General features: G+C 38.1%; 1 protein-coding gene across 2 annotated transcripts; it reads right to left on the bottom strand.

Moving 5' to 3' along the window:
* Positions 1–346: 346 nt before the first annotated feature.
* Positions 347–27,881, bottom strand: MPHOSPH6 (M-phase phosphoprotein 6). Of its 2 annotated transcripts, none has more exons than XM_037040315.1 (5): positions 27,794–27,881; positions 23,329–23,441; positions 12,866–12,956; positions 1,475–1,569; positions 347–1,041 (listed from the first exon to the last, which is right to left on the bottom strand). In XM_037040315.1, the coding sequence occupies exons 1-5, from the start codon at positions 27,842–27,844 to the stop codon at positions 909–911; spliced, it is 483 nt and encodes a 160-aa protein (XP_036896210.1). In that variant the 5' UTR covers positions 27,845–27,881; the 3' UTR covers positions 347–908. The 2 variants fall into 2 exon arrangements, with proteins under 2 accessions (XP_036896210.1, XP_036896211.1); XM_037040316.1 differs by lacking the exon at positions 27,794–27,881 and adding an exon at positions 27,123–27,762.
* Positions 27,882–27,946: the final 65 nt, after the last annotated feature.

Below are 27,946 nucleotides of genomic sequence, written 5' to 3'. Positions count from 1 at the left end.
ATACCCTATTTAGTTGCTAGGAATACAATGAAATCAAGTCCTAGGTAGATAGCTCCAGATAGAGACATATACGTATATACACTAAATTCCATGGGCTACTGGATTTACTATTTAGAATAAATAAACAGACTATGTGGTGGTCTGGTTGGTGGTGAATTCCACTGAGCTACACTATGAGAAATTGATGATTGGTTTGGACCCATAGGAATCAATCCGTTAGGGTTCAATCTAATAAAGCAACACATTCTAAATTAGTGGCTGCTTTTGTTAAAGTTCCAATATTGAATTAGCCTAAATCTATTACTTGAAAGTAAAAGAGAACAGAAAAAGTAAATGATAACAGAAGTTGATTACAGACGTATTTTTTATTAAAGGTTTTAACATCAACCTCCCCCCATAATTCTACAAATTTACAATGACTTGGTAACATGCAAATACTTCAGACTGAAGAAACATGTTTGTTCTTGATGAATTTATATATAATAAATTCTCATGATAGTTGATTCTAAAATGTATTAACTGGCTTCACATTATTAGTAATTTAAAGTAAACTGTAAACACAAGGATGATTTAAACACTGGTATCAAATTATGAGTCAATTTAAGGCCAGTGACTGTACAGATTTATTTTTTAAAAATCTGGGGTGAAAAAATTTTTAGGAAGCAACCATGTACCTTTGTACATTTGAAGATCAAGGGCTAAAAACCCACTATTGATGAATACTATTAAACAAAGGATGTACAACATCCACCACATATCTGTTTCAAGAACAGCATGTTTCCAAAATTACACATTTCTTTACAAATAAACATTACAGTATTACTAACTATAGAGAAACCACTGGAATGAGTTCCAAAATATGTTAACACTCATAAGGCATTCCTAAGCTGTATCCTAGGGCATCCATTTTAATCTTGAGGCTTTAAGAACATCTTCTTTGCTTTAACTGGTTTTATATCTCCATTTTCATCTTCTTCGTAATTGGCACGATCTCTTTTTTTGACAAATTTTTTTCCAATTGTCCCCACCAAAGTCTCATATCTGTTAAGATGACATAAATAGCACAACTTTAATTTTAAATAAAAAGGTAGGAATCAAGTCTTGTCAAGAATGCAACAAAGAATAAGAACTATGTTTACTTCAAATAAAAACTATAGTTAAGATAAGCCATCTGAGTTAAAAACTTATGAATGTCTCTAAGAATGACAAAATTCTCCTGTGTTTTGGTTTTTGTATTATTTTAAGTAAATGGAGATGTATATTTAAAAAATGTATTGGAAGCAGCACCGGAAACAGGCCCTCAACTGCCAGGCTGTGACAGGTCGGAGGCCGCCCCGGTCACGTTAGAGGAAGCAGAAACAGTCGTCTTCCTGCTGGGGTAGACCATGGTGTAAGAGGACTGCACCAACGAATGAGTGTGAGAGCCAACGAATGCTGGGCCCAGACTACAGAGCTGTTCCAAGGTAACTGTTACCTTCTAGCCATTTCTTCATCGGACACATCAAGCTCCACAGTTTCATCTTCAACTTCTTCCGTTTTGTTCTTAGAATTCATCTGAATCATTAATTTCTGAAAAATACATCAATAGTCACTATCAGATAAAAAAGACTTACAAAAGGAACTAGTGTCAAATGTATTTGAAGGGAGAGCAAGTCAAATCAGAACTAGCAAAAATTTATAAGGGATTCTCTGTAATACTTTATTCCACAATGTGTTAACATAAGTCAGCTCTAAATTAAAAACACAGTAAGACAAAGCTCCACTAGATTAGACTTGTTAATGGGTTATAATTGCATTTCAGATCACACACCTTATTTATTAGCTACTTATATCTAAAGCAGATATACTGCAACACCCAAGTGTGGTGATTAAAAATTGGAAGGGATATCTTGGCTGCAGAGGTCCTCACTGAGGAGTAAAGGGTCCCAGCTCCAAACCAAGTTCCCCAACCCCTGGGTTCCCATGCTGGGGAAAAAACGTTCCCATAACTTCTGGCTGTCAGGATGAGCTGGACAAAGGGCTGCTGGAGTTCCAGGCCTTCCTTGTAATGGGCCCATGCATGGACTTACTTGGACTCACTCACTCTGACCTCTAGCTCTGGGGCAGTAGCTTAAAAGGTTTCACGGACATCTGGGGAGGAACTGAAAGTCTGGCAGCAGGATGAAAGCTAGAGGGGCAGCTTTCTGCAACACAGAAGTGCTGGCATAGGGCACTGTTACTCTGCTGAAACTTCCTCCACAACAGAGCCAGCAGGTGGGTGCTATGTGAGTCTCCATATAACTGGCTAACACTGTTCTCCCTAGCCTGGTGATCCTGAGACCCCACTCCACCCAACTTTTGGGCTCCCGCCCAAGCCCTTTCCAGTGGCTCTTCCATACAAATGGCCTATCCTTGCTCATGCTGTGGACCGTCCCCAAATCTCTCAAATAAGCAGTATCACCCTCAGCGTGTCCTGTACCTCTTGTTAAGTGGCCCCAGGTCTGGCATTAGCAGCAACTGGCCTTGATCTGTAGCTTGGCCTCTCCCAGGCTCCTCTAAGCCCAGCATAAGTAACAGTCATCTGTAGATAGCATCTATAATTCATGCTGTGGCCCCCATAGGGCACAGGAAGCTGCTGACCTTGGCTCGTACCCTCTGGGAGGCTCCAGGGCCAGCAAACTCAGTGGACAGCTTTCAGACTATGCCAAATTACAGCCCAACCACCTTCATGACTGACACACTCAAGAGGTGGACTCAATGGACACCAGAAACCTCCTGAAGTGAGTCCTGCTTTGCGGGTAGACTTCTGCACAGCAGACTGCCCATGGTGGTGCTGGCCAGACCTTGAAGCTGACTGAACTGGGGATAAATCCCTCCCACTGACATACCAAAAGGAATCAATCAAGGCTCAGCTACAAAAGGAAGGTATACACAGCCCATATGGGGTGCACAGTTGGAATGCCCAGCTCAGGGGACTGGGGAGACACCACCACTGGACCTTACAGGATACCTACTATATAAGGACTTTACCAAGACCAAGAGGTGTAGCAGACCTACCTAATACATAGAAACAAACACAGGGAGACTGCCAAAATGAAGAGACAAAGAAACACATTGCAAATGAAAGAACAAATCAAAACTCCAGAATAAGAAAACAAAATGAAGCCAAGCAATCTACCAGATGCAGAGTTGAAAGCATTGGTTATAAGAGACTTCACCATCTTGAACCAGAACCTTAAGATGCTCCACCTTCAAGGAAGAACACGAGGTAGAGTAGGTGGAAGCGGTGAACACCAAGATACCCACTGGAAGAGGAAACCCAACAACAAAGAAACCACCAACAGGTAACAACAGAAGAAGCTGAAGGAGGGAGTGGAAACCACACAAACCTCAATCCAGGACCTATCTGAAAACACAACTAAATAGTGGAGAAACTACCCAGTACAAACAACTGAACAAGAGCAAAACAGAATCCTCAAAACCTTGTACACATGAAGAACCAGCTTCAACACAACCTGCCCTAACCAGCACAAAAAATAAAAGAGGTGGTGGACAGAGTGACCCTCAGTTAACCACCAAAGAAAGACCCCAAAACAATTAAAACCCACAGACAAACACAGAGCCAACTTAAAGGACAGCCCAAGACCAGTGAGCTTGGGAGATCAAGGAGACTACATCACTGAATCTCACAGGAATTCTACCATAGAAGTTCACACCATAAAACCAGGGAGCCAGAACAGATCAATTTAAGAAGCTGAAGCTAACAAGAAGAATCTAACAAACAATGGGAAGACAAAGAAACAATCCCCAAATGAAAGGAAAGGAGGAAGCCTCAGAAAGAATGCTAAATGAAATAGAGGCAAGTCAACTATCAGATACTGAGTTCAAAGCAATGGTTATCAGGAAGCTCAATGAGCTCACAATGAGCTACCAGAAACTACAATGAACTCACTGCAAACTCTATCAACATGAAAAAGGAAATAGAAACAAGAGGAAACGAAGAATACAATTTCTGAACTGAAGAACACAAGAGAAGGAATCAAAAGCAGGATCAATGAAGCAGATGATCAGATCAGCGAGCTGGAGGACAAAGTAGAAAAAAACTCCCAGAAAGAGCAAGAAAAGGAAAAGAGACCCAAAAGAATGAAGAGGGATTAAGAGATATGCAAGACAATGTAAAATGTAATAATATCCAAATAATAGGGATACCAGAAGGAAAAGAAAAACAAGGGATAAAAAACCTATTTGAAAAAAAAAACCAATGATGTAAACTTCCCTAGTTTGATGAGAGAGTCACACAAATCCAGAAAACACAGAGGGTCCCAATCAAGAGGAACTCAAAGAGGCCCACTTCAAGACATATCATCATTAAAATGGCAAAATTCCAAGAGAAAGACAGAATCTTAAAGGCAGCAAGGGAGAAAAAGGAAGCAACATACAAGGGAGTCCCAATAAGGTTAGCTGCTGACTTCTCAATGGAAACACTCCAAGCCAGAGGGAATGGCAAGAAATATTCCAAGTAATGAGAATCAGAGCCCTGCAACCAAGGCTACTTTACCCAGAGAGGCTCTCAATCAAGATAGAAGGCAAAAGAAAGAGCTTCCCAGACAAAACAAATCTAAAAGACTATACCTCCACCAAACCAGCTCTGCAAGAGATGCTAAAAGGACAGCTCTAAGGAAAGGAAGGAAAAGAGAGAGACATAGAGGAACACAGGTACAAAAATGGCAATGAATCAGTACCTATCAATAATAACCTTGAACATAAATAATTTAAATGCTCCAATCAAAACACACAGAATAGCTGAATGGATAAGAAATGACCCACATATATGCTGCCAACAAGAGACCCACCTCAGGATAAAAGACCTACACAAACAGAAAGGGAAGGGCTGGAAACAAATTTTCCAAGCAAACAGACAGCAAAAAAAGGCCAGGGTAGCAATACTCATATCAGACAAAACAGACTTCAAAGAAAGGGCCATAAAGAGAGACCCAGAAGGTCACTTCATAATACTCAAGGGAAAAATCCACCAAGAAGACATAAACATTGTAAATATATATGCACCCAACATAGGGGCACCCAAATACATAAAGAAAATCTTGGAGGACTTCAAGAAAGATATTGATAGTAACACAATTACAGAATGGGATTTTAACACCCCACTGTCAAAAATGGACATCTTCCAAACAAAATGTCAATAAAGATATTGTGGCATTGAACAATGCCCTAGATGAAATGGACTTAACTGATATATATAGAGCCCTCCATCCCAAAGAAGCTAAATACACATTCTTTTCAAATGCACATGGAACTTTTCAAACACAGACCACATGATAGGAGACAAAACAAGCCTCAATAAATTCAAGAACACTGAAATCATATCAAGCATTTTCTCCGACTGCAAGGGACTGAAACTAGAAACCAATCCCAAGGGAAAAAACCCAAAACACCCAAAATCATGGACATTAAACAACATGCTATTAAACAACGAATGGGTCAAGAATGGAATTACGGAAGAAATCAAAAAGTTTCTGGAAACAAATGAAAATGAACTCACAACAACCCCAAACTTATGGGACACAGCAAAGGCAGTCCTGAGAGGGAAGTTCATAGTAATACAGGCCTACCTAAAAAAGACAGAAACATTTCAAATAAACAACCTAACTCTATGCCTAAAAGAACTTGAAGAACAACAATGAAGACAACCCAGAGCAGGTAGAAAGGACAGAAATAACCAAGATCAGAGCAGAATTAAATGACACAGAGACTAAAAGCACAATTCTAAGGATCAATGAATCCAGGAGTTGGTTTTTTGAAAAGATAAACAAAATTGACAAGCCTTTAAGCAGGCGCATCAAGAAAAAGAAAGGGAGGACCCAAATAAACACAATCAGAAATGAAAGAGGAGAGATTACAACTGACACCACAGAACTACAAAAGATTGTTAAGACATTACTATGAAGAACTATATGCCAAGAAATTTGAAAACCTAGATGAAATGGACAAATTTCTAGAAAAATATAATGTTCCAAAACTCAACAAAGAAGAAGCAGAAAGCCTAAACAGACCAATAACTGCAGATGAAATTGAAGCAGTAATAAAAAAACTCCTGGAACACAAAGCCCCGGACCAGATGGTTTCACAGAACTCTATAAAGCATTTAAGGAAGAGCTAACCCCTATGCTTCGCAGACTATTCCAAAAAATCCAAAATGATGGGAAGACTCCAAAACTCTTTTTATGAAGCTAACATCATCCTAATCCCCAAACCAGATAAAGACACAACAAAGAAAAAAAACTTCAGACCAATATCGCTGATGAACATAGACGCTAAAATCCTCAACAAAATATTGGCAAACCACATCCAACAATACATTCAAAAGATCATCAAGTGGGATTCATCCCAGGGATGCAAGGATGGTTCAATATTCACAAATCAGTAAATGTAATACATCATATAAACAAAAGCAAAGACAAAAATCACATGATCATATCAACAGATGCGGAAACAGCATTTGATAAGGTACAGCACCCAATTATGATAAAAACATTCAGCAAAGTGGGAACAGAGGGAGCATTCCTCAATGTAATAACGGCCATATACGAGAGACCTACAGCCAACATCATATTCAATGGACAAAAAATAAAATCTTTTCCACTAAGATCAGGAACAAGACAAGGTTGTCCACTTTCACCACTTCTATTCAATATAGTATTGGAAGTTTTAGCCTTAGCGATCAGACAAGAAAAGAAAATAAAAGGAATTCAAATTGGACAGGAGGAACTAAAACCGTCATTGTTTGCAGATGACACGACAGTGTACATAAAAAATACTATAGACTCGGCCAAAAAAACTGCTTGATCTAATAAATGAATTTGGCAAAACAGCGGGATACAAAGTCAATATCCAGAAATCAAAGGCATTTTTGTACCAACAATGAAGCAGCAGAAGCAGAAATTAAGAAAAAAAATTCCATTTGATATAGCAAAAAGAAAAAGAAAATATCTGGGAATAAACCTAACCAAGGAGGTAAAATACCTGTATGCAGAAAACTACACAACACTGAAGAAAGAAATCAAGGAAGACACAAATAAATGGGAACATATACTGTGTTCATGGATCGGAAGAATCAACATCATCAAAATGTCCATACTACCCAAAACAATTTACAGATTCAATGCAATATCTATTAAAGTACCAATGGCATATTTCACAGACATAGAACAAACACTTCAAACATTTATATGGAACCATAAATGACCCCGAATAGCTGCTGCAATTTTGAGAAAGAGCAAAGTAGGAGGGATCACAATACCTGATGCCAAACTGTATTACAAGACCACTGTAATCAAAACAGCCTGGTACTGGCATAAAAACAGGCACATGGACCAGTGGAACAGAACAGAGAGCCCAGAAATAAACTCAAGTCTCTACGGTCAATGAATATTCAACAAAGGGGGCAGAAACATGAAATGGAGTAAAAATAGCCTCTTCAACAAATGGAGTTGGGAGAACTGAACAGCTACATATAAAAAATGAAACTCAACTTACACCATACACAAAAATTAATTCAAGGTGGATAAAAAATTTAAATATAAGCTGTGACACCATTAAAGTCCTAGAGGAGAACATTGGCAGGAAAATCTCAGATATTTCACGCAGCAACATTTTTACTGATATGTCGCCTAGAACAAGGGACATAAAGGAAAGAATAAACAAATGGGATCTCATCAAAATTAAAAGCTTTTGCACAGCTAAAGAAAACAGTAAAATAAAAAGAAAACCAACTGTATGGGAAAACATAGTTGCCAATGATACCTTAGACAAGGGTTTAATCTCCAAAATATACAAAGAACTTACACAACTCCACTCTAAGAAGACAAGCAACTCAATTAAAAAGTGGGCAAAGGACTTGAGCAGATATTTCTCCAAGGACATACAGAGGATCCAGAGACAAGTGAGAAGATGCTCAATATCCCTAGCTATCAGAGATGTAAATTAAAACCACAATGAGATACCACTTTACACTGGTCAGAATGGCCATCATATACAAAGCAACAAACAACGAGTGTTGGAGAGGTTGTGGAGAAAAGAGGAACCTAATGCACTGTTGGTGGATTGCAGACTGGTACAACCAATATGGAAAACAGTATGGAATTTTCTCAGAAAACTAAAATGGATCTGCCTTTTAGTTTTCTCAGAAAACTAAAAATGGACACAGCAACTCCACTGCTAGGATTATATCCTAAGAACCCTGAAACAGCAATCCAAAAGAACTTATGCACCCCAATGTTCATAGCAGCACAATTTACAATAGCCAAGTGTTGGAAGCATCCTAGGTGCCCATCAGTAAATAAATCGATCCCAAAACTATGGTACATTTACACAATGGAATTCTATGCAGCAGAAAGAAAGAAGGAGCTCCTACCCTTTGCAAGAGCATGGATGGAACTGGAAAGCATTATGCTGAGTGAAATAAGCCAGGTGGTGAAAGACAAATACCATATGATCTCACCTTTAAGAGGAATCTAAACAACAAAACACACAAGCAAGCAAAATGTAACTGAAGACACTGAAATAGAGAACAGTGTGACAGTGACCAGAGGGGAGAGGGGAGGGAATTTCAGAGGAAAGGAGGAAGGGTTTACAGGAACAAGTATAAAGGATACATGGACAAAAACTAAGGGGGGAGGTGGTGGAAATGGGAGGGAGGTGGAGAGCATTGGGGGGCAGGGGGTGGCTGGGATGAGAATAAAAGACAGAAAACTGTACCTGAATAATTAAAATTTATTTAAAAAGGTAAAACAAAACAAAACATTGATTATAAGATCAATGAACTTAAGGGAAGAGTAGATGAACTTAGAACTTCAACGAGATAGGAAACATAAAAATGGAGAAAGAAAACATAAAAAGAACCAATCAGAAATAAAGAATACATTAACTGAAATGAAGAATACATTACTGGGAATCAATAGAAGAGTAGATGAAGCAGACATTCAAGGCAGCTATTTGGAAGATATGGAAGCAGAAAAGAAAACGAACAGCAAAAAGAACAAAGCATACAAAAAAAGGAGGTGGGCATGAGGAGCCTGCCTCTCTGGGACAACTTCAAACATACAACCATTCACATGATGAGGGTGCCAAAGGAAAAGAGAGAGAGCAAGGAACTGGAAACCTATTTGAAAAAAAAAATAATGGCAGAAACTTCCCTAATCTGGTAAAGTCATAAAACTCCAGGAATTGCAGAGCTCCAAACAAGAATCCAAAGAGGCCCACACCAAGATACAACACAATTAAAATGCCAAAGGTTAAAGGGAAAGAGAGAATCTTAAAAGCAGCAAGAGAAAAGCAGTTAATTACCTACAAGGGAGTTGCCATAAGATGATCAGCTCATTTTTCAACAGACACTTAAGCCAAAAGGAGTTGGCAGGAAATATTTAAAGTGATGAAAATCAAGGACCTACAATCAAGATTACTCTAACCAGCAAAGCTATCATTTACAATCCAAGGATGGATAAGAGCTTTCCAGACTCCCCCCCACAAAAAAGCTAAAGGAGTTTATTATCACCAAACCAGCATTTCAAGAAATGTTAAAGAGACTTCTTTAAGAAGAAAATAAAGATAAAAAACATAAATAATAACATGGCAATAAGTATATATCAATCATTATGTTAAATGTATAATTATGCATGGATTAAAAGCTTCAATCAAAAGACATGTGGTGGCTGAATGGATATGAAAACAAGACCCTTACATATGCTGTCTACAAGAGACTGACTTCAGATTGAAAGATGCACACAAACTGAAAGAAAATAGATGGAAAAAGACAGTTCATGAAAATGGAAAAAAACAAACAAAAAGGTGGGGTAGCAATGTTTATGCCACACAAAATAGACTTTAAGACAAAGGCTATAACAAGAGACAAAGAAGGACCCAGCAATTCTATTTTTGAGTACTTATTCAAAGAAATTGAAAACACTAAATTGAAAAGACATATATCTATATGCTCACTGCAGCATTATGTACAACAGCCGAGCTACAGAAGCAAACTAAGTTTCTGTGAATGGATAAAGAAATGGTGCATATATATATAATAGAACATGACTGAACCATAACAAAAAATCATGCCACCTGCAAAGATATGAATGGATCTAGAGAGTATTGTGCCGACTGAAATAAGTCAGGTAGAGAAAGACAAATGCCGGATGTTTTCACTTATATGTGGAATTGAAAAAACAAAATAAACAAGCAAGCATAACAGAAACAGACTCACAGATACAAAAAACATTTTGATGAATGCCAGATGGGAGGGAAATTAGGTGAAAACGTTGAAGAGATTAAGAAAGATAAATTGGTAGTTATGGTACAGTCATGGGGATGTAAAATACAGCATAGGGAATATAGTTAATATTATTACAATAACTTTGTATGTGTGTGTATATATATATTCAAGTGATACTAGATTTAGTGAGGTACCCACTTCATAAGTTATATAAATGTCTAATCACTGGGTTGTACAGTTGAAATGAATATACTATTGTCCATCAATTGTAATTTAAAATAAAAAAATATTTAAAAAAATAAAAATAATAAAGCAGACTAACACATTCTAGTGAGTAGGGGAAAGAAAGGTAAACTTTCAGGTACCTTCCAAACTTCCCATCTTTGAATCAAATGGAAGAAATATTGTAGTCAAGAGAAATTTTAAGTGCATTTTTTTGGATGGTGATGGTGGGGGGCAGTGAATTGCTAGATGGAAGACCTGGAAAGCTGGCGCTGCTACAATGGGAGGAAATGCTTAACCGCCAAATGTGAGGATGGATAATGTATCCTGTATGATGTCCACGTGTCATGGGTCTCTCCTCCATCTTTTTTCCCCCTCACATTAACCTTTAATTGATAGTCCCCCTCTGACAGATTTTATTTTTACTGTACGATACTTTCTTTACAGCAAAGGTGGAACAAGGAAGGAAGAGCTGATGAGAAACCAGTCCCAATTGGCTTTTCTCAATTAACATTTAAAGGACTGAAGATAAAATAATTTGGGGAATACAAGCTCTGGGAAGGTATACACTTGGGTTCCCTGTTGCATTTCCAGTGCCTCAAGAGGGCTGATGCACCACAGACACAGAATATATATTTACTGACAAAATAAACTCTATGCTAGGTTTCACTAGAAACACATACAATATTACATGTGTTCTAATTACATCCTGCTTATACTAAAGTAAGTGCTCTCAAGTTGGTATCATTCATTTCATAACCAGGTAAATCAAACTTTCTCACACTTTATGACAGCTCCTATCTGCAAGCCAAACAATTCAAAACTTTCCCCCAGAGAGAATGTACTCAACCGTGCCAATAATTAATGCCATTTTCCAGTGACCTCTCACATCAAATTCTGAGGGCTGAATCAACTCCTTTTCCCACGCATCAGACATACTTTGGAGTTCCTGTCTACCCACAGTCCAGTTTTTGGGCATCACATACTTATTTCTGCTTTTTTTTCTCCTTTGCTCCACTGCCCTCTTTCTTTTCCTAATCTAAAGCTTTATGCAGGCCAAAGAAAAGAAAGCATGTATTAAAAACAAATACACTTAGTGTTGCTTTTGTATACATTTATTATACCCCTTCAGATAAAGGGGGGAGGGGAAGAAAACTAATAATCTTTAAAATAAACTCTGGCAATTAACTTGGTTAGCTATGGTAGTCTACAGGCACCCTTAGAGAGGTGTTTTTCAACCAGAAGAGGCTGTTCACCAGGGAACCTTTCTTTGGCAATGACTGGAGACATTGTTGGTTTTTACAAGTGGGGTGTGTGTTGTGTATTATGTGCATACACACACACAGTTAGTATCTAGAGAGTAGAAGACAGAGACCAGGAATGCTGCTAAACAGCCTACAATGTTCAGGACAACCCCCGCCCCCCCCCCCCAACCCAATGAGCTATCTCCACATGTCAATAGTGCCAGGGTTGTACTGACTAGGTGACACAGGTGGCTGAAGTATCGTCCTGTACACCAAAAGGTTGTGGGTTTGATTCCTGGTCAGGGCATAATCTAATTTGGGGTTTGATCCCCAGTTGGGGCAAGTATGGGAAGCAACCAGTTGATATTTTTCTAACATCAATGTTTCTTTATCTGTTTCTCTCTCTTTCTAACTTCAATAAAAAAAAAGTCCTTGGGTGAGGATTAAAAAGTAATAATAATAATTAAAGAAACAGTGCCAGGGCTGAGAAACCCTGGCCTCAAGTGCTATAAACTAAAGCTTTATATTATACAGACCTCCACTTGATTGCTTAAGTACCCAATAGGATGGCTTTTAGTACACAACTAGGGTTCTAATATTTGTTAAGTGAAACCCTGTGCTCTTTTACAAACCCGAGGCAGGAAAATTCAAATGAATAGTACAGTTTTAAGATGAATATTTACTTTTCAAACAAATTTCCCTAAGGATTCTTTGAAAAATCTATTTATAAGCTTGTATCAAAACCTGTCCATTAAAAAGTCAAATCACTCAATTTTTAAGTAAACATTTTTCCATTAGAAAAGATACATTCATAGATGTCAGAAAACAATTTTTCATAATAACATCATGTGAATAAAATCCCGACGTTCCTGTAAGGAGCTAAGTTGCAATTCTAACACTTACGGTGGCCCTGTCAGGGACCTACTGCTGTATTAAATTAGCTGCTCCATTCTACCATAAAACTAGACTGCAACGCCTGCAATTTCTTCAAATAGCCATGGCAATATTTCAGGACTTGTTATTTTCCATATAACAAGGAGGAATGGTACCTGGTGGGGAAAAACCTAAACCTTATTATTAACAGAAAGAATTAAATTGGAAAAAATTTAAAATTTGAAGCAATTACATTCAATACCTCAACCTCAGGATTAAATCCTCTGAATGACATTCTTCCATAGAGAAGATCTTCACATAACAAGAAACTCTGCTCTTCTATTATAAAGCTCCTAAACAGAAAAACAAACCTGTATTAGTAGTATGTCTACTTAGAACAAGGAAGAGCAAATATAAGCCAAGATTTCAAATAAATCAACCTTAAAGTTCTCAGTAGAATCAACTAAAAATACAGTAAGATTTCTAACCTAGGATTAGAAATAAAAACTGATTAAAATGTCTAGCAAATGCATTAGGAGACAAGAGCTGCAGGCTGTAGGAACAGTCTCTTCTAAATACTACATTTAATTTATATAAATGCACAAAGACCTAAAGTGTTTATAATAAATCTGGATTTTCCAAATTTGAAGCAAAATTTCCTTGTTTACATCTCCCACCAAGTTCTTACTAAGAACCCAGAAGTCAGAGTATTAGGCAACTTTAAAAGAACTTGTAGCTCTAAACAATGGCTGAACTTGGATGACTTAAGCAGAGAAGGAATTTCTTGTAATGATACTGGGTATCTCACTGGGAAGCTGGATCTACAGAACTAGAAAATGGGCAGAAATAATGGTGGATGGGTTGTCAGCTCAAAACCAAAGTCATGCTACAAAATTACCCTAATAAAAATGAGCTGCTGCTGCTGCTGAGAGGGCTAAATACTGGACACCACAGACGGTTCTCAGGCAAGCCACCACTGCCTTACAAACAGGATGCAGGCATGGATGTTTTCCGTCTCTAAATAGGAGTCTTCTGAGTCACAAGTTCATGACCCTACTCCCAGGTGAGCATATCTGGCTATAGTTCTGCTATCAACCATAAAGCATAGAGAAAAATAAATGCCTTGCCTTTATGGCTTCTTTGGTGGAAAGTCAGCCCTGTTTCTTGTCAAGATTCACTCACTCAGCAAACACTTACTAAACCAAACTGTGTCTCAGGCAGTTCTAGAAGCTGAGATAACAGCCATGAATGAGAGAGCATTTCTCTCACGGAGGTTATACTATAGAGTGGTGCCAGATAATAAATACTGAATAAACAGAAATAATGAATGATAATGAAAAGATTTATTTATGCAATGGATAAAGTAGGTTATTCTACTTCTGGATATAAGGGAGTAACTTAACTAGCCCTCCTACCTCAGCCAACTATAAAACAGGACAATATAGAAAACACTGAACAAATCAAAGCATAGCAATGTGATGCCTGAGAAGAAAACCAAATGAAGTGAGCTCTATGAACGCCCACCTTCTGACTGGAGGCAATTTGTAGGCTGTGGAGCAGGGAGAGGAAGCTCAAAGAGCACCCAGTCTCACTGAACTGAAGTGACAAACTGAAGTTCAGGTCCCAGAGGTGGCTGAAATATTAATACATGGGTCAAGATATCTGATACACAAGGGAGATACACACAAAAATTCAGGGCCTGCATATTGGGTCCTTTGAAATCTCTGGCTGAATACTAAGCTGTAAATGTGCAGGGTTAGTCCACAGTGTTAAGAAAAAAATAATGATTTCCAGGAGAAAAACAATTACTTGATGCATTAGTTTCCTAGGACTGATGGAACAAATTAATTGGTGGGCTAAAGCAACAGAAATTTATGCTCTTGCAATTCTAGAAGTCTGAAATCAGTTCGCTGGACCAAAATCAAGGTGTCAGTAGGGCTGCCCTTCCTCAAGAGGGAGGGAAGAGAGAACTCATTCCTTGCCTCCCCAGCTTCTGTTGGCAGCCAGCCCTCACTGGCTTGTGACTGCATCACTCCAGTCTCTGCCTTCATGGTCACAATGCCTTGTCCTGTGTGCACAACATCTCTGCCTCCATGCATGTGTGTATATACGTACATGTACGTACACACACACACACACACACAAAATAAAATCAGTGTTCGGGTTACTCAAATATAACTTAAACTGCCCTAGTGAAGCACATGGGCTTCAGCTCTTCTGAAATATCTAAGGGCATTTTGTATCACAAAAAATGTTAGCTGTTAAGAGTTTTAGAGTATAAATGAATCTATTGTTGTTACTGTTTTTATATATGAATGATTATTAGAGAAAATATTCATTAAATGATTTTGTAATTATTTGTTCCTTCTGTTGCCGTTCATTTGAGGTATTTGCTGAAGAAATATTTACTTTAATGGCCCCCTTCATGCCAGGGACCATGCTAAATGCTCTACATCAAAGATGAATGAGCGAGGCCTTTGCCTCATTCAAGGACATCTATAAAGCACTCTTCAGTGTGCTCAACCAACAACATCTGTGGCTTCTGGCCCTTCTGAATGCTTGTGGAAGAAGCTGCAGCTTAGAAGGCCCAAATGCTTCCACTGCTTCTGACATTCTTCCATCACTAAAACACTAAGATTATCTTATGCATTTCCAAAGCCACTTAAGTTTTTAAATCCTCACTTGAGGACACACTTACTGATTTTAGAAAAAGGGGAAGCAAGTGAGAGGGAGAGAAACATCGATTGGTTGCCTCTCGTACGTACCTCAACTGGGGACCTCCTGTAAGCACTGAAGCCAGGGACCAAATCTGCAACCTAGGCATGTGCCCTGACCGAAAATTAAACCTGTGACTTTTTGATTTACAGGACGATGAGCCAACCAAGTGAGCCACACCTGCCAGGGCCAAAGGCACTTAATTTTTCAGGCTCTTACTCTTCTCTGAGAGTCAAGACTCATGCCAATATGTAATTTCTCTGGAAGATCCTGCAACAGCTCTGTGAACACTATGTGGATAAAGTGGATGCCGTATTTTCAGCTTTTTGGACAGAATTAGACCTAATGTCAAGACTCAAATGCTTACCTATGTTATCTATCTTTCCATATGTTAAATCTATCTAATTTTATTTATCTTTTGCTCCTAATATAGCACCTATGACACCAAATAATAAGAAAAAGACTCTAACTTAAATATAAACTCATTTTAAAATAAACTTACAAGTCACACTTGGGCTTTTATCTTCATGGCTCTGAACCTCAACATTTTCATCTATAAAAAGGAGATATAATATTCTGAAGGGTTGTTGGGATTGACTTACTGTATGAATAATACCTCAATGGATATTAAGAAAGTAGTTACTATATCATTTTCAATAGTGAGACCTTCACCAAAGAAGTCTCCCAAGTCATTTTTGTTTTTCTAAAGAATGATTTATTTCTAGTAAAGATAAACCAAATAAAAAAATATAGCAACCTTGGTTATAAAAAAATTTGGCACTGAGTATCTCATGATTTTAAGATGGCCTTGTTCTTTGACAGGTTAAGATGATAACCTCAAATACCAAGTCTTTCTAATTTTGAAAAGAGCCTGTTCTGTAATGAGCTTAAAACTAAATAGTTTTGAAGATGATGGCAGAATAGGTGGATGTTACACTTACCTCTTCCTAGGACCAAACTGGAGTTAAACTAAAATACAGAGAAAGCAACCTGAATAACCAACTGAAAACCAGCTGAAGAGAAGTCAAGACTGGCAGGAAGGGCGGAGATACAAAAAAGGTTGGTTGGCTCCACTTTCACAGATAGTGGCTGAGATTCCAGAGGAGTATCTCAGCTGTGGGGGGTTCCCCCATGAGGTGTGTGGGGTCTCGACTCCAAGACAGGCTTCTCAGCCCAGAGTACCAGATCCAGGAAGAGGCGCCCATATAACATCTGGCTATGAAAGTCAGTGGTGATTCTGTCCACCAGGGAGAGATGGGAGTCTGCTAGAGACATGGGTTCCATCTTAAAAGACCAATGCACAAAATCTTCTTTGTAGCCACTTATCCTGGTCTCTGACAGAGGACGGGGAGGAGTAGAGTTACATGAGAAGACTCTGGGGTTGGTGGCTATGGGGCAAGAGCCATCAGGATCCCTGTGCTGTCAATTCTCCCACATGGAAGATGCCATCTTTGGGGGTGGAGTACTCCCCTCCATAAGGCATATCAGCCTGGGGAAAAGCCTCTCCCTCCCTTTTATTAGGATATAATTAATTGCATTTAGGTCTCTTCCATATAATCCAAAATAATCTCCCTATCTAAAGATCCTTAACATAATCACACCAGTAAAGTCAATTTTGGGATATAAGGTAACACAGGTACCAGAGAAGAAGGCCTGGATATTATTTGGGGGATCATCTTCAAGTTTGTCATACCTGGGAAAGAAAATTTACCCTGGAATTATATGTTGAAAAATATGAGACTTTGCACAGAGCAGGGGAATGTTTGACTTGCATACCGAGTGTGAAGAGACCAAGCTGCACACCCTGTGACAATAAACAGAAGGGTCTTGCCTCAGAGTATGGTTAATCTAGCCCTTGAGCGAAGGCAGTAAAACCTACTCTAACAAAAACAGGCAGCAAGCTGATCAACATGTAAATTAACTGCCTAATGGAATAAATTTCAACCTTTTATTAAGGAAGGGTACTCAGCAATATAACAAGGTATACCACACAATGAAAAATTACTAGACATATAAGGAAGCAGAAAAATGTGACCCATTAACAGAAGAAAAACAAGTCAACAAAAAAAGAAAGATGATAGAATTAGTAGAAAAGAACTTTAAAACAGCTATTATAAATATGTTAAAAGATTTAAAGGAAAATATGAATGTAAGGAAGACAAACAGAGAATGAGAATTAAAAAACAGAAATTATAAAAAGTTAACTTTAGAGCAGAAAAGACAATATCTAAAATGAAAAATCAGAATAGTCCTGTATCTATTAAAGAAAATGAATGCATTATTTTAAAATATTCTCACAGAGAAAACTCCAGCTCTAGGTGGCTTCGCTGATGAATTTTATCAAATATTTAAGAAAGAAATAATACCAATTTTACACAAACTAAGAAATAAGAAGAAAAGGAGAAACATTTCTCAAGTTATGCTATTGTCCAAACTAAAGAAGTGTATAGTACATATCTTCTATGAATATGATGGAAAAATCACTAAAATATTAATAAATTAAAGTAAATATATATTCCAAATAAATACCAAGTGGGGTCTGTCTCAGAAATGTAAGGTTGTTTTGACGTTCAAAAATCAACACAATTCCCATATTGACAGAGGAAAGAAGAAAAATCATATGATTGTCTAATCAAAAATGACTTTGCAAAATTCACCATCATATAAGAAAAGCCTCAATAAACTAGGAAAAGAAAGGAAAATATATTATGCTAATAAAGGGCAGCTACAAAAACACACAGCACTTCATATTTAATAGTAAGCAAGTTAGTGCTTTCCTCTGAAGAGCAGAAACAATGCAAGGATGTCCACTCTTACCACTGTACTGGAGTCAATGAAATAAAGAAAAAGAATAAAAGGTAACTTTCTTTATTTGTAGGTGACATAATTGCATATGTAAATAATCTTAAGTAATCTTCAAAAAAACAAAACAATACCCTTCCAGAGTTAGTGAGTCAATTTAGCACAATTATAGAATACAAAGTCAACATATAATCATCAATTTCCACATACATAAAACAACAAACAATTTGGGGGGAAAAGGCCACAATAGGATTTAAAAAATGTGAAATGTGTAGAAATACATTTAATGGTATATTTACAGAGAATCTCCACACCAAAAACTATAAACCACTGCTGAGAGAAATTAAATTACAGTTAAATAAATGGATATATCACGTTTATGGGTTGGAAAATAGTTTTGTTATCCCAACACTGACCTACAGATTCAGTGCAATGCCAACTGAAGTCCTATTTTGGGGGAAGGGATGAAATAAAGAATTTGGTTCTAACATTTATATGGGGAAAAGAAGGATGTGGGCTAGCAAAATAACCTTGAAAAAAAAAAAGTGAAAAATGTACACTATTGAATCAAGACTCACTGCAATCTGTAGTAATCAAGACAAGAGGATAGCGAAATACATCAATGTAACAGACCGAAGTCCAGAAACAGACCCACACCAACGCAGCATACCACTTTCTGACTAGAGCATCAAAACAATGAAATGAGTAAAGGAAAGTATTTTCAATAAGTGGTACTGGGACTACTGGCTATCTAAAGAAAAAAATGAACCTTGATGCCCACCTCGTACCATACACATACAATCAGAGGCAGATCATACACAAAAATTACAAGAATTCTACACGAAAACACAGAGAATATATTTGCAACCTTGGTATGGACAAAGATTCATTAAATAGGATTCAGAAAGAATTAACGGTAATAGGAAACAATAAAGCAAAACTTATAAAAAACACTCTTCAAAAGGTAACAGTAAGAATATAAATAGGCAAGCCAGAGACTGGGAGAAAATATTCACAATACATATATCTGACAAAGAATTCGTTTTCAGAATGTAAAGAACTCCTATCTGTACATAAGTAAATTAACTCTACCTTAAAAAGAGAAAACCCTATGTAAACATGGAACTCAAGGAACAAAATGTACTGTCTCCTTTTTACTGTGAAATAAATAAAAAACAAAATAAATCGACAGATGTATAGAGAGAAAAACCATGTGATACAAAATGTTTTAAAAAAAAGACAAAACCACCCCTTTAAAAAAAATGGATGAAAGATTTGAATAGGTACTTCACAGAGGTAGATATGGAAATGGCCAATAAGCACATAAGCATTCTTTACCATTATTATTAGTCACTAGGAAAATGCAAATTGAAACCACAAGATACCACCAGAATACTAAATAGATAAAATTAAAAAGATAACACCAAATATCGGAAGGGTGTGGTACAACTAGAACTCTTAAACTACCTTAGTGAAAGTGTGAAATGGTGTAATCACTTTTATTTGACAGTTTCTCTTAGGTTAAATATATGCCCCTTTTATGATCCAGCAATTCTGCCTTTACCTAAGAGAGGTGAAAACAGAATTCTATCCAATTTGTCCAAATTCTTTTTATCTGAAGATTTGTCTTTGGTTGTTTTACGAGGTGGGGTCTGGATAGGCCTCCTGGATGGGGTGACATTGAGCAAAGTCCAGAAGACACCAAGGGACAAGACTGAGGATACCTAGTCCCCTTGTGAGGGACTAGATAAAGTAAAGGCCTTGAGAGGAGAAAGCAAGTGGCCTGCCTGAGAAACAGTCAAGAGGGCGCTATGACTTGAAAAGAGTGAAAGAAGGTAAAAATTATTTCCCTGATAAGCCTAATACGTTATTCATCTTTTTCACTATTTGACATTTATTTGCACAGTGTATACAAAGGCAATTATGGGTAAAATCACATCTTATTATAAATTAAAGTAGTGATACCACATTGTACTAGCAATCATTACATTGTTCACCACCAGCTTTCACAGTTAAAAAAAAGCCACTAATTATGTTCTAGAGGAAGCACTAAAAATTTATTGTTATTGATCTCAGCCCTTGATTACACTTTTAAAAATTTCTCTACACAAAATTGGAAACATATACAAGGTAATTCTTCCTAGTGAAGTACAACTGTCTTAAGAAAATGCACTTGTGTGATCGAGTTGTGTACTGAACTCGGTACTTTTTTCTTGGTACACTGTAACTGTGGTTATTCAGACTTGGGCACTTTGCAGACATTTTCTTGAAAGTGAATAAAGTAAATTTGTCACCTAAAGGGAAACTGACAATACTTATTGCTAATAACGAAATTCAAGCTTTCAAGCAAAAATTAGAACTTTGAATGGTTTGACAGCTTCCCAATACTTAAAGACTTTTCTGATGAAACCCATGGTGATACTATGATTTTTGATACTGTACAATGAAATGAGTTGTTTAGAAAATCTATGTAACTCATTAAACCAATATAGTCTAAATGAGAAATGCATGTTATGAAATTATGCACTGACAAAAAATCTACTAAAAATGTAAGACAGATCAATGATCATGAAAGGTTCAAAGATGTTTTCAGAATCAACAGTGCAGTTAACTTTTAAGAACCTACCACTTACTACGTTTTGGAGTAGTATCAGAGAATTAGCTAAGAAAACACCCCTCCCTTTTCAACGACGTCATCTGTGTGACATGGACTTCTGTTATGTACTTCAAACAAAACACCAAACTACAACAGGCTGAATGCAGGAGTTAAAAGAATCGAGCTGTCTTCTATTGTGCCAGACACTAGAGAGATCTGTAAAAATGTAAACCACCACCACTCTTCTCACTACTATGTTTTTATCTTGGAAAAGTTCTTTTTCATGCAAAATGTGTTATTTATGCTAACATGATATGCATTTGTTTCTTAAATATTTAAAAATGTTTTAATTTCTTATATAAATATTGACATGATATAAACCACACAAAGAAAAGCTGTTTATGGGTTCTAAATAATTTTTAAAATGCAAATGATCCTTGAATCCCAAACTTGAGAATCACCTTCTCACTGGCCCTCTAGTCCAGCTAGCACCTCACTTACTGCAGGACCCCTCTTCTGATCTTAGACTTCCAGCCTCTAAACTGTGAGAAATAATTCTGTTGAGTACAAGCTACCCAGTTGGTAGCATTTTGTTATAGTAGTTCAAACCAACTGAGATATTTATCTCCTAGGGTGGAAATTTAAAGGTCATTTTTCTGGGAACAATACACTGTGTTGGAGGGGAGAAGATACTGAAAACAAGATAGACATGGCCATGCCCTTCAATAGAAGTAACAAATATCTTGGATACTTTGTACAAGTTTAGTCAAGGCATAAAATTAAATTATAATCCCTGCTTCCCAGTCCATACCACCTCTGGCATTACCTTCCCCTCCTCACTAACATCTTCCTTCCTCTGAGAAGCAGTCAAGAAAAGCAAGTACGCAGGAAGCAAGCAGAGAAAACAAAGTACCTTCCTCCCATCCTTTTGAGGAGACAAATTTTCTATCTTTAGAAAAGGGTATGTAACTTTACAAAAAAGATTCAGAGAAGATCATTTAAATGAATAAGGGAATGTAACTTGTTAAAAAAAAAACCCTACATGGCCATGGCTGGTGTAGCTCAGTGGATTGAGTGCGGGCCTGTGAACCACACGATCATGGTTCGATTCCCAGCCAGGGCACATGCCTGGGTTGCAGGCCAGTTCCCAGCAGGGCACTCACAAGAGGCAACCATACATTGATGTTTCTCTCCTTCTCTTCCTCTCTAAAGATAAATAAATAAAATATTTTTAAAAACCCCAAAACTACATGGTACAGAAAGAAAAACCATGAACACGCCTGAAGATAACAAGCAGCATCTTCAACCCTTGGCACCCCAGCACAGAGGCTTACTAAGGTAAGAAAAGCATCAAGGAGAAATGGTTAAGTAGCTTCCAGAAGAATTTAGATAAATTAATGAATGATGTGAGTCCATCACTCCTCCTTCAAAATTATTTATCAAGTACCAAACAAGCTTAGAGTGGAAGACAAATGGTCTAGTGTGTCATCTCAGCTTTAACAATGACTAGCTGGGTGACTCTGAGCCAAGTTATTTTTTCTTAAGCTTCAGTTTCCCCAACTATAAAATGCATATAATATAGTAGCCAGCTCTCTAGTTTGCTATGAGGATTAAATAATTAAAAGATATAAGTGCTTAGCTGAGTTCCTAGCACACACTATCGATTCAAAAAATATTAGCTAAAATGACTGGTATTAATAGTAAAAATTTTAAAAAAGGAAAAGAAACCAACAAAAATCTCTTGACCTGCTTTTGAGAGGCTCAGTCTAATGAAGAATTCTGTTAAAGTGAAATAAAACTGGAGAGCCCTGAAGAACACACCTTATCTTTGGAATTTAATAGGTAGCAAGTACATTACTTGGGTTCTCATAAAAGGTCCCCAGTTACTACCAGAGATACAGGCTAGATTCCTTTATGTAATGGAGAGAGAGAGAGAGAGAGAGAGAGAGAGATAGACAGATAGATAGAGAAAACAATGTTATAAATGACAGCCAAGGACCAGTAAAAATACATCCAAGTAGCCCTGGCTGGTGCAGCTCAGTGGATTGAGTGAGGGCCTGTGAACCAAAGGATCACGGTTTGATTCCCAGTCAGGGCACATGCCTGGGTTGCAGGCCAGTTCCCAGCAGGGGACACACAAGAGGCAACCACACATTGATTATTTCTCTCCCTCTCTCTTTCCCTTCCCCTCTAAAGATAAATACATAAAATCTTTTTTTTAAATTTTTTATTTTTTGACAGAGAGGAAGGGAAGGAGAGAGGGAGAGAAATATCAATGTATGGTTGCCTCTCATGCATCCCCTGTTGGGAACTGGCCTGCAACCCAGGCATGTGCCCTGACTGGGAATCGAACCACGATTGTTTGGTTCGCAGGCCCGCGCTTAATCCACTGAGCTACACCAGCCAGGGCAAAATCTTTAAAAATATATATGCATGTATCAAAGTAGACCTCTTATATATTTAATAATTTTAGAAAACTACTTATAAGACTAATTCAAGAAACTGTGCAGATGCTATTTAATGGGCTTTATGTCATTGGAATGATGAGCTGCATCTACAGGGATTTCCTAAATGCTCAATGTATCATTAATATAATTTCTAATAAAACTTACTCTTTTTCTTTAAGCTCTGGCAAATCCAAGTACCAGTGTTCTTCACTAATAATTTTCTTTTCTTCCTCTTCTAGTTGTTTCTTGGTTTCAGAGTCCAATCCCCTTTGCATGAACTGTCAAAACAAAACATAACCAGTGTCAGCAACTAATTTCTCCAAATTAAAGAAAACTCAAACAACTTTACTCTTCCATTTGTTCTTCCCCATTTCTCCAGGAATCCCATCTCATGACTGAGGACTCTATAAATGTAGATTAAAGCAAAGCTACATCCGTAAGCCTGCTTTTCACTTGTATCTAGCCTCTGAAATGCTGATCAACTCTATGGCTGCTCTTTATTCTAAAATTTGCAGACGCTCAACTTAAAATAGACCAGTAGAGAAAACAGCAGTCTTGCTGCTTGTCTCTTTTGGACATTAGCTGCTGGGAGGGTAGAACAGAGAGAGAGACTGAAAAATCAAAAGCTGTATCTCCAGGGCACAGGCAATCTAACCAAGAAGTTAATCATAGCAAAATGATGAAGTATCAATACAAGAAAAAATAAATTCGGAAACCACCCAGCAGTTAGGCCTAGGATTCCACTGGTCTCCATTTAACTCTATTTCTTTCCCTTATCCAGGTTCCATATTGCTTTTTCCTCCACCCCAGCTGTTTCAAAAACAGAATTTTTAGACATAAGGACTTTACCAATGATAAAGATGTGAGGCAACCAGATCTTCTTTGTGGAAAACAGCTAGACAAATTCTTACCCCACTAAACACGAACTCACTCACATGACCCAGCAACTGTCCTCTTGGGCATCTATCCCAGAGAAACGAAAACTTATGTTTACTAGAAAACTTACACACCCAAATCAGCTTTATTTGTAACAGCTGAAAACTGAAAACAAGCAAAATACTCTCCAACAGGTGAATGGTTAAAATAAACAATATTACATCCACAGCATGAATACTACTTTGCAAGAAAAAGGATGTATTCATATATTCAACAACCTAAACGGATCTTAAGTGAATTATGCTGCGTGAATAAAGCCAATCTCAAAGGTTATATATAGTATGATTCCACTGATATAACATTCTTAAAGTAACAAAATTATAAAAATGAAAACTAGATTAGTAGTTGCTAGGGGTTAGGGATAACACAAGTGGGTGTGGCTACAAAGGGGTAGCTAGAGGGAAACTTGTGGTGCTAGGACAGCCACACAATCACAAATGTACGAAGGAGTGCAAGCAAAGTGGTAAAATTTGGGTAAATTCTATGGAATTGTACCACTGTCGATTTCCTAGCTTTGCACTATTTTTTCTGTCTGTCCTCATCCTTTACTTGTGCCTATATCCTCAACAGAGAAAAGAATTGGCAGTTTCTGGAAAGCACACCCTGTAGTTCCCAGTCCTGCCTCTGCTCTTCAACATTTCGCTACCATTTTCTGCCTGACAAAATATTCACTTGTGAAGGCCCAGAGTCGAGTCATTTGACAAACCGTCCTTGCTTCTACAACAGCCTTCTAAACACTGGTTTATTGTTCACTACACTTCTTCTATGTCTCCTAAAAGACCAAGATTGTGAATATAGACCACATTCCTTGTTCATCTTTCATTACTGGTACCTAGGTTGCTCCTGGTACACAGAAAAGACTTCAGTAGAGGTTCTGGGAATACAAATGATTCTAGACTTGACATTTCCCCAGACTTCCTTTCTTGGATGGTTCTCTTTTAACACAAATGTCTCATTTCGTTACTCATATTCTTTGTGATAAAATTCATCAATCCTGCCCTGGCTGGTGCAGTTCAGTGGACTGAGCGCTGGCCTGCGAACCAAGGGGTTGCTGGTTTGATTCCCAGTCAGGGCATATGCCTGGGTTGTGGGCTGGGTCCCTGGTTGGGGGCTGTGTCAGAGGTAACCACACATTGATATTTTTCTCCTTCTCTTTCTCCCTCCCTTCCCCTCTCTAAAAATAAAATAAATAAAATCTTAAAAAAAAAAACCTGATCAATCCCATCCAATTACCCTTTATCTCCTATTTTTAGGTAGATATTCTTTATGGCATACAAATAGCTATATGCATATGCACCAAAACATATAAACACACACGCACAATATTTTTGTACATATGGAAAGGGTAGAAAACCCTGTGACTATGAATGAAACAACTGCAGACTTACGTAGCAGTTCAATTTTTCTGACTCTACAGAATCTAAGAATATAATCTAAAGCTAGTGATTTAGTTTTACTTGGAACCAAGGGCCTAGAGCAGGTATTACAAAATACAGTCCTTAGGCTAAATTTCTGTTGTAAATAAAGTTTTATTGGAACAAAGCCATGCTCATTGGACTCAGAGGTACAATGGCCAAGCTGAGTAGGAAGACTGGCCCACAAACCTAAAGTATTTATCTATTCCTTTTACAGAAAAAGTTCACCAACTCCTGTCTTAAGGAGATTTGTGAGTGGCCTGGCTGTGGGGAGTGCCATCTGGCCTCTCAGCATAATTCAAAAGAGCTAAAGTACAAATAAACTTACACCCTCTCCACAACAATTCCATCATACTAACAGACATTCCAACTTCATCCTCTACTTTCTACTTTCCATCAGGATTAACCTCCAACCCCCCCCCCCCCGGCCCCGCCCCGCTGGCTGAGCCAAGTCAGAGGACTTCAAGCACAGTGGAAAACAAATGAGTCAAAGTTAAATCCTGAACCCTGTCATTCTTGCTCCACACTTAGCTCTGGCTGAACAGCTACACTGGTTACAATAACCTCAGGTATCTGCTCCATCCCTTCTCATAAGGCACTCTATCTGTCAATACATTCTTTCTGATCAGTGATGAACTTGTTAACCCAAATATTGAATCTGGGTATTCCCACAGCATCCCCCCTTTACTTCCAATATCTAGCTGAGTCTCTCTCAACCACCTGGGTAAAGGCTGAATAATTTTTTTAAAGTTAATGACTTCATTCCTAACTCCCTAGTCAGATCTTTGGTCTGGGCCCTGACCTCCAAGCACATTTTCATTTGACTTATTCCAAGAATTAAACTGTCAAAATCTTTTCAGTGCCTGTTCTGTTCACCTACTCCACTTTTTTGAAATCTACATGATTACAAACCATAAGCCAAGACAAAACTCTGTTCAGTAAAGATTCAAATTGTGCTAATATGCATGAAAGAGGTACTTTAGAAACCATAAATGATTTACCCTCTATTTTCACTCACCCTATTCATCCCTAGTTACATCCTAGCTCAACTCAATAAACATTCTGCACATGAAATATTTACTTTTATTTTTCAGAACATTATTTGAGCCTAGCTTCTTCTTCCTGAAAACTTCAAAACTCTCTAAACATGACATCTAACACTTTACATTTATAAGTGCTCAGCAACTAGCAGTAATTAAGAGCAAAAGGGCTCTGGAGCCAGACTGCCTGAGTTTGAGTCTTGTCTACACTGCTTATTAACAGTAACTTTGGGCAATTCACTTATTTGTGTTTCAGTTGCCTGGACCATTAGAGAGGCATAATAACTATACCCACCTCAAGGGCTTAGATGATTTCTTGGCTTGATATATGCAAAGCACTTAGAACACTGGCACATAGCAAGAACTGTAAGTGTTGGCTATCACTATAGTTAAAGTTTTATGGATTGGTTCTTTCCCGTTTCAATTCCTATGTTTTTATCTACCCTTGTCTTTTTTAACATTTTGATATTATCTGATTAAATTCAAAATGTAAAAATAATTTTGCCTGACATAACTCACTTTCACCACAACTATTATAATGCCAAGGCATCACCACTGCAACACTCACCCAGGTCATCAGAACTTCTGGGAGGTCTTTCTGACTGCAAACTTTGTCCCCTGTTGGGTCTTTCTTTCATTAAGTATTCTCTACAGGATGCAGTAAGAGGCATGGCTAATGATAACTGTTCCCCAAGCTCACCCAAAGTTCTCAAGATAAGGGAAAAAAAAATCCTTAATCTTGCCTAAAATTCCCTGCTGTAACCTATTTCCCAGGCCCATTTCTTGCCACTCGTCTTCAGACATACTGAATTATCTCTAGTTCTTCAAACCTCACCATACATTTCTTGGTTTTTGCCTCTCAGATTTCTGAACTCGCTCTTCACTCAGTTTATGTTGCTATGTCCCTACCCTATCCTTCAGTTTGTACGTAAACACCATTTCCCACAGAAGCCCAAGTGAATTCCCGGGGCTTCTAGCAACACAGAACTTAGTAGGCTGTATCCTAAATACTTGTTTACGTTGTCTATCTCTCTTACTCGAACGCAGGCTTTATGAGAGAATCCTCTGGATTTCTAATCCAGTACCCAGTGCCTAACGCAGAGCAAGCGCTACGTGAATGAATAAACACGAGAGCTGGAGGCTCTATTGGGCCCTGGTACACCGCCTGCTTCGGCCTCGAACAGGCCAGGTGGACCCGGTGGTCCTGCCCTCCCATCCTGGATCCTCCGCACCCCGCACCTTCATGCGCAGCAAATTCTTGGACAACTTAGTCTTGCGCTCGGCCGCCATGATACCTTCCGCTGGGTCCCGCTCTCCAACGCGAGCGTCATCGCGCATGCGCGCTGCTACGTTTGCAGCGGCGCCGTCGACGTGGCGCGCAGCTCCCCGCCT

The sequence above is a fragment of the Sturnira hondurensis genome, unplaced genomic scaffold, assembly GCF_014824575.4.
Source record: "Sturnira hondurensis isolate 20B ecotype Veracruz unplaced genomic scaffold, ASM1482457v3 Scaffold0002597, whole genome shotgun sequence".
Taxonomy (NCBI): Eukaryota; Metazoa; Chordata; class Mammalia; order Chiroptera; family Phyllostomidae; genus Sturnira; species Sturnira hondurensis.
This window is presented reverse-complemented; position numbering and strand designations above follow the sequence as displayed.